Below are 8337 nucleotides of genomic sequence, written 5' to 3' on the forward strand. Positions count from 1 at the left end.
GACATTGATTGCTTACGGAAATTCATATGCATCTAATGAAAGCTCTATTCATGGGCATGTTGAGGTAGGGATTTGTGGGCAGCCAGCTATATCGTGGAAAACGAACAATCAAGAAATCATATTAGGTAGTAGTAGTTTTGCAAATTGTCACGGAATGAACACCATAGGAGTATAGGAAGCCAAAGTAGTTGAGACTGATTTTTCGTTCCTCACAAAAGAAATCTTCTTTAATCAATAAATTCTGCCACGAATCCAGAAAGGGTGGTGAAAACCAATCCCTTTTTGAGAGAAAACTCCTTTTGAAAATTCTACTGCAAAATGGAGAAAAAGAATCCTACGCATGCGCATTAGCTTTGATGGCTATTGTTGCTTGCTTGCTCATACTGTAAAATCTTCCTCCATAAAGAAACAACTCGCCCCAACAGTCATGCCCAACGGATTTTCAAACACGTGAGGATTTACAATGACTGGTGAGAATCACATTTAATGCTTGGTACATTTGAAGCGAAACCTCTGTGTAACTGTCCTGCGGTATGAACAAATATGGGGCAGCAGTTTGCGTGGATAAATGATTTGGGTTTGAAAATGGCGTGGGGCAAAGAAGACAATCAATCTCTCTCTCTCTCTCTAACCTAAGAAGGGAATGCACTTGCACGCATGGCTGGCGTAGCGAGGTGGAAAAAAAAATTAAAACCAACTGAATAATGTATAGAGAGACGCGTGTTTGATGAATAAAGCCTAGGCCTCTTGCTTTTTCTCTATCTCCTCTCTGTCGTTTCTCTCATGAAGAAGGGAGGGGGCGGGTGAAGTCCATGCGGTGTAGGGAATCTCAAACAAGTGGAATTCATTTACACCTCTCTATAAATCTGCAACCCATCCTTTGCCTTATCCCTGCACAGAGGAGAGGAGGAGGATATAAGAAGAGCCATCGTACATACATATCCTCTTTGTCAGCCCCACCAATATAAAGAATCCCTTCCTCTAAGAGAACCTTTTTGTTTTCCTCTTCCCCAGATTAAAAAAATGGTGAACAACATCATACGCACGGGCTTTGGCGTTGCAGGTCTTAAACCCTAAAACTCTGAGATTTAAGCATGGGTTTTTCTTGTTTTCATGGGGGTTTGGTTTTGTGTTGAGATCCTAATGGCTTTTGTTGTGTTATGGGTATAACAGGGAGCGTTATAGCCTTGCTTATGTACGCAGTGCCAGCGTAAGTAGGCTTTTATCAGATCTCATATCACCCATTTTGATCTTTTATGAGGTTTTTTATTTATATAGAATTGTGTTTTGATTGTTGTTGGGCAGTGTTACGTTCAAGAGGGTTATAAAGAAAAGAACAACGGAGAGTTTCTCAGGAATTCCTTACTTGATAGCTCTATTTAACTGCCTTCTCTATACATATTATGGATCTCCTCTTATAAGCAATGGGTGGGATAACGTTGTAGTTATGATTGTCAATGCTGTTGGCCTTCTTCTTGAGTGCTGCTTTATTTCCATCTATCTCATCTTTGCACCACCGAAAACCAAGGTTAGCGATCTAAACATTTCTTCTTAGCATGATCATGCACATATATATGGCTTGTGCATGAATTTGTTTGATATTTCATGAATGTGTCTCAACTTGTGTGATATATCATGAATGTGTATCAACTTGTGTGTTCTTCCATGGATGGATTGGCAGAGAACAATGGTGAGAATGCTTATTGGCGTGCTGACAGTAGCTGGAACCATTGCAGCGGTTTCTTTGTTTGCTTTGCATGATCAACAACACAAGAAGTTCCTTGTGGGTACTGCAGGAATGGTGGCCACTGTGATCCTCTATGGATCACCCCTCTCTGTAATTGTTAGTATTCCCTCTTCTCTCAGGAAAAGAAATGTGTTCGTTGAATAGAAAACTAATAGATCGTGGAAGCATCATAAATGATTATGTCATATAGATCCAATAAATGATATAAATTCCTTTGAGAATCAAAGATATATGAAGAAAGAAGAAAACCATTCGCCAAACTCAGTATCCTCCATATATTTGCCCCATTGAAGTGAAATGGAGTTTGCCTTGAGTAGAATATTATCTACATGGTGAATTCAATTTTACTGGTATCCGATATAAAGAGAGAGAAAAGGAGAGTGCTTAGGAAATTCTATCAATACCCAAAATTATAGAACATGGAGATTTATTGCTCCTTGATTCACTGAAATTAATCATATAAAATAAAGCTTATCTGTAAATTTCACTGTTATACAGTTGCTGACATTTTTAAGGATGGTATAATACCATCAACCTACTGTTCTAGCAAATACTTATCTATCACTTATCAGGATAAATCCATATATTTTAAACATGCCCAACATGCTAGGAAGCCATTAATATAGCTCGCGAACCAGTAAGAAGCATGAATATTAAAGTTGGTTCAATAAAGTTAAAATATGTTATGATGAATGACGCTATGATAAACGAGCTCCTAGCTAAAAAATTCTTAACCCCTTTGAAATTTTCATTACTTTCACCATTGATATGTGAGTGTATGTGCGTGGTTGCAGAGACTGGTAATCAAAACAAAAAGTGTGGAATTCATGCCCTTCAATCTCTCATTCTTTGCTTTCGTTAGCAGCAGTTTGTGGCTGGTTTATGGCACTCTCAGCAAGGACATTGTCATCATGGTAAGAATTGCATTTGAATTAATTAAGATATTCTATTTCATTTATAATTGTTTCAATGATAGTTCATCGACTCTATTTGTTAGATTGCTGAGTATGATCAGAAATGGTTCTATATTGCATATCTCTTTTTTAACGATGAAGTTGGTCTGATATATGAGATATATAAATGATCGACCAGTATTAACACTATGTTTCTTAATGTTATGTTTCTCTTCTTTAAATGATAGATTCTGAGTATAATTCAAAAATATTATACATCTTCATTTGATAGTAGAATATTTAATTCTATATTACATATATGATCTGAAATATAAGATCTATAAATAACCAAACCATTTAGTATTATGTTTCTATTCTTTAGATGATCTATTCTTGAAGATGGATTATTGAATAAGTTCAAAACTTCTTATATTAGATAAAATATTTTTTTCTCAACAATCTCCATCTAATGGATATACTGATCATGGTTTTGTATGTTTAATGTGCAATGCAGGCACCTAATTTTATAGGATTACCGCTGGCATTGTTTCAGATGACATTGTACTGCATCTACAAACACAAGAAGAGTGGAAGGATTGAAGATGGGAAATTGGATGGAGGTGACGTGGACTTGGAGAAGAACACGAACACGAACACCAACATGAAGAACACTACAGAAGAGGCATCATCCTGCTGCACAGAGAAAACAAAGTCTGATCAAGAAACTGAAATGCAGTTGAAAGCATAGATGCAAAATACTCATGTTTGTGATCATCGAATTATGTGCTTTTGTGATATTCTATTTAAAGACGTAACTGTTTCTGTTTCCTGCCCAAGTGTTTCATAAGGAAGTGATGATGATGAGAGATATATATACCTCATTATTGTTATTATTAATAATTTCAAACTATTCGATTCCCAGGATTCATGCATCAACACATTCGGCATGCTGCTCTTTTAGGTTTCGAGCGTGCGATCCGTTGTACTACTCTTTACAACTTTACAATGATACTTGCCACACTTTATCATCACCATTTTTACATCTCACTATTAAATCAATATTTCTTAACGACTAAAAACCCTGAAAGTGTGACCTCTCTCTCGATCAGAAACTATTACATTTATTTAGTAAAAAGGGAAAACCCAGTTCATAATTTTATCTGAGCTGATTTCATACCCCACCGGCAAATAATTTCATTCAATTTTAATAAAAAAAAATCATGTGCTAATTATGTAAGAAGGGACTAATTTGCCAGAATGCCGGTAACCATGCACTTCAATAATGTGACACTACGTACCAGTGGACGTAATAATGGACAGTTAAAAGACCACATAATACCTGCAGCCAAAATAATTCTGTTAAACTTGCATGTCAAACTGGATAAAATAGGAACAAACAAGTGCAAACACTCCATATGCTTTATCCTGGTTTGATTATTTCCATCCTCATTCTTGTTGGATTAGCAAAAGCTTTGGGTTTATCTACATGTTAGAAATGAACCTCATATCTAATGTCATGGTGTGAAAGAAATTGTGTGTATTAGGATTTTTTTCAATAAGTATATTAAGATAATGTAAACACTAGAAAATTCCCTACACTGATCCTCGCATACATTATGTATGTCGTTGGACAAAATGAATTGACAATTTTTATATTTGCCACTTCTATTATTTTAGCGATTGACAACAGATGTGATGCATCAGATATTCTAGTATATTACATTGAATCTTGAGTGAATTAATCTTTAACATGCTTTCTTAATTGGTAATGCTTGGTTGTGAATAAATCATGCTCAAGATGTTAGGAGTGATACAATACGAAATGGCATAGACCAAGGTGCATGGATTAAATTATCTAACAATAGTTACACTTCTCAATATTGAATTATTGTTGTCTACATGATGATAGTGCAAATAGAACAAATCCTTATTGGTGATATTCTTGCCCTTTGTGTCTTATGTATGAACTCATAATGATATTTTATTTGGGTTATTTATACGTAAAAGAAAATGGTTTTAAAAGAAGATGTTTGATTTTTCTTCATAGAATTAGAAATTGATTTCTGACCTTAGGATGTTTTAATTATTATAGAATGCGAGTGTTGGTTGATTTTAATTTCCTTATATTGTACTGGTTAGAATGATTATTAGGCTTCATTATACATATTTTTAATGTGTTGCATTACTGGAGGAATTACATTGAGTGCATTTTATGAATTTATTTGTAGTAAGAATGTAATTAGTTGTATGTCTATGTGTAGGCTTGTATTGATGAAATGCATATGGTCTTGAATGCATAACATGCTACTTGTTCATTGATACTCTATTTCCTAAGAGAATTTTAAGCCTAAGTGATAGTGCATAAGGGATGTGTTCATTTCTAAAATAATATTGTTTATTTAATTTTCCATTGTGTGAGTGTGTTATGATACCCTATGTGATGGATGGTAACTTTATGATTATATCATAGACAATGTGTTACACAAATTCCATTACCACTTTTTGTTTTGCTTGATTAACCTTCCTTGATGCCAGGCTGGGTATCTTTCATGTCAGGAAAGATTCCAGGGAATCTTAACAACTTCATGGTAGGGTGGTAAAGCACTCCTACAATATTCTTGCCCTTACATTTCTTGAGAAGGTTCTAGAGCTTCTTTCAAAATGGATAACATAATCAGTACATCTTGGTATTTTGGTAACTAAATTATGGTTTCTTTTAGATTTGAGCATATATGTATATGTATCATTTTTGTTAAATTTAATGATAGTTAATCAACTAATGTTGGCTAGTTAATATTTAAATGACTTTGACTCTCATTGAATTTTTCACATTTTATGGAGATTACTGATGTGGTATTGGATTTACAGGGGCAATCTTTATAGTTTGGTAGGATGATCAAACAAAATGATTAAATTTGTTCATGTGGCCTTTCATGAGGAATCTCTTACAACTTGTTTTGATGGTTGAGTTGTATTTCTCACTTTTGCTAGGGACGACAACTCTTGCTTTTACACTTGTGAAACCATGTTTTTCTCCATAGCTCAATTTCCCCATAGGTTGTGTGTAACTCTAAAGAAATAAATATTATATATGAATCAATTTATGAGTGACTAACCTTGTGTTCCTATGGGGCCATTAAGGATTTTTTTTAATGATTAAATTTAAGTAGTTTTGTGTTCCCATAAATATTATAAATTGTCTTAAAAGGATAATTTAGAATCTTTAGCTATTTCAGTGTAGTAGCTATTATTTAGCAATTGAGAATAAGCTATACGAAAAGAGGAGGGGGTAGTGGTTGCTAATTTCCAAAAATGCCACATGGCTCCACAATCTCTTTTCCCTCTTTATTTTAAATATTTAATTTCTATTTTTTAGTCTGTGAAACTATTATTCAATTAATTAATTCAGACATCAAATTCCTACTTAAAACTAAGAAGAAAAATATATATTCATGGGCCCACCAGCTCCACAATTATTTCTTAAAAAAGTTGAGCAGCAACAACTAGCCAGAATAAGCTAAGCAGTGGCATGCAAACATGCTCTAAGTATAATTATTCTAGTTTAATCAATGAAGATCTTCATAGCTTTAGAATACAAAATTTCAAAACTCAAATGATAGTTGAGTTCTTTAGTTTTGAGAATTATGATAAATAATAGGTGTTATATAAAAAACAATTATTTTAATATGAAAAAAAGGAGTTGAAATCTAGTATATTTCTAAGTTTTGTTTAGTTTCTAAGATGTCTATGGGTTTGATTGCATTATTTGGATTTGAATCTAGGTGTTCTATAAATAATTTGGTGTATATGACTATTGTATAAGAAATTTGATTATTCTTATAGATTGTATTCTTATTTAAATTGCATCATCACAATCTATAATGTTTGAACATGTTTAACAATTATAATATTTGAAAATACACTATGAAAAGTTATTAAATTGCTAAAGTTAGCTTCTCCTAAATCATTATCTTGTTGAACTTATATTACTAACAGGAACTAAAGTTTGTAAATATCATTCTTACCATACTTTTTTCCCACAAGGAAATTTTCATCCAATGAGTTTCTTTTAGTATGTTTATTGGAAATGTTGATATAGTGATTTATCTTTATAGTCTTAATTGTGAATTGAATTTACATTCAAAACATGTCATGAAACATGTACCATGTTGGCTCCCAATTGTTAATGAAATATAAAGGAGTCTTGATTTTTTTGAAAATTGCAATTTAAAAGTGAGGGTGAACCTTATTCAAGTTAAGAGTGCTATAGAATTAACCTAGGGTAGGGAAATAAAAATCTCACTATACAAATGATATATATAAATAGAGATCAATAACAAGGAAAATGTGAAGAATTGAGTACATATGGGAACAAAATAACATTGATTGTAAAATATTGTTCACACTAGAATAAATGAAGATTAAAATAGAAAATAGATTTAAAAAAATTGATACAAGACTGCACTATTTGTCACTATATTTATAATTGTATGGATTCATTTTTTTTAAAAATAAAGCTTAAACTAAAAGGAAAATGATATAGACATGCAAGTTGAAATACATAATTTCTTCCACTTTGAAGTAAATGTGATTGTGTTCTTAATATTTTTTAAAGCATGTTAACATCCATAGATAACACAAAATATAAATATTCATGTTCAGATCATATTGTTAAGTAATGCGTCCATCTCAAAAATGTTATATGTTTCTCTACTTATCAAAGCCCTTCAAAAGAGCCTAAAATAGCGATGATATGTACAATGACCAGCCTACATCATATCATCACAAATAGACACAACTAAAAGTGCATTTATGATTCTACCAAAAATGTGGAGAAAAATAGGGACTATTGAAACATTTCACTTGATAGAATGGTAACGAGTGCTACCTAGTGGCTAAGTACTTGCCTTTTACTATAATTAATAATAGTTTAAATTCTATATATAAATTTATTAATTAAATATATTAATTGATTAATTATTATGATATTTTTAAATTTATAGTAGATAGTTAAAAAATTTTGAAAAAAATATTATAATAATCTTCAAAGTATTTATGTGATCATTTAAACTATAATACTAATTTAAATTAAATATATTTTACTTGTATTATTTAATGATCTTAATTATAGTTTAGTGTTTTTTTAATAATTATATATCATCTTTAATACTTTATATGATATACTATTATATTATATATTAAATTATAATATTATATATTTTTTAGTAATAATTATTTAAATTATATATAAATTATAATATGATATTATAATATAGTTTTTTTGTTAGGTAATTGGTCGAAGCCTAGATTAATTATTATTATTTATTGTAATTAATTATTATTATATGTTCAGTTGAAACCCAAGAGGCTCACAAGTTACCATTGTGTTGTAACCTTTTACACTATATTATACTATAGTTGTTAATGTTATATCCAAGTATTATAAATATGCATCATGAATAGTATTGGAAAAATTATTGCAACAATTTTATAAGTGTGATGGGATAAAAGTGCCTAAAAAATTGCACCTTTACTATACAATATATTAATTTGATAAGAAATCTAAAAACTAAATTGATTTTGATTGGTGGAAGTGAAGATTTTTAATTACTAATTAAGTTGAAGAATTCAAAAAGTGATACAATAGAACTTAGCCCATCAGAAAGTACCAATAATGTGGTATGAAACTTGAACAAA

At 31.4% G+C, this 8337-nt stretch overlaps 1 protein-coding gene across 1 annotated transcript; it reads left to right on the forward strand.

The window, feature by feature from the left end:
- The first annotated feature begins 891 nt into the window (after positions 1-891).
- On the forward strand, positions 892-3671 carry LOC149548322 (bidirectional sugar transporter SWEET3b-like). The gene is made up of 6 exons (XM_089792407.1): positions 892-1063; positions 1174-1210; positions 1306-1528; positions 1682-1843; positions 2542-2661; positions 3155-3671. The coding sequence occupies exons 1-6, from the start codon at positions 1024-1026 to the stop codon at positions 3386-3388; spliced, it is 816 nt and encodes a 271-aa protein (XP_089648533.1). The 5' UTR covers positions 892-1023; the 3' UTR covers positions 3389-3671.
- Positions 3672-8337: the final 4666 nt, after the last annotated feature.

This window comes from Cupressus sempervirens, chromosome 7 (assembly GCF_028749045.1).
Source record: "Cupressus sempervirens isolate cs-2001-9-10 chromosome 7, ASM2874904v1, whole genome shotgun sequence".
NCBI lineage: Eukaryota > Viridiplantae > Streptophyta > Pinopsida > Cupressales > Cupressaceae > Cupressus > Cupressus sempervirens.

Coding starts and splice junctions, on each gene's coding strand:
- LOC149548322 (XM_089792407.1), top strand. CDS start 1,024: ATGGTGAACAACATCATACGCACGGGCTTTGGCGTTGCAG. Junction 1,211..1,305: donor CTTATGTACGCAGTGCCAGC/GTAAGTAGGCTT, acceptor GTTGTTGGGCAG/TGTTACGTTCAAGAGGGTTA. Junction 1,529..1,681: donor TTGCACCACCGAAAACCAAG/GTTAGCGATCTA, acceptor ATGGATTGGCAG/AGAACAATGGTGAGAATGCT.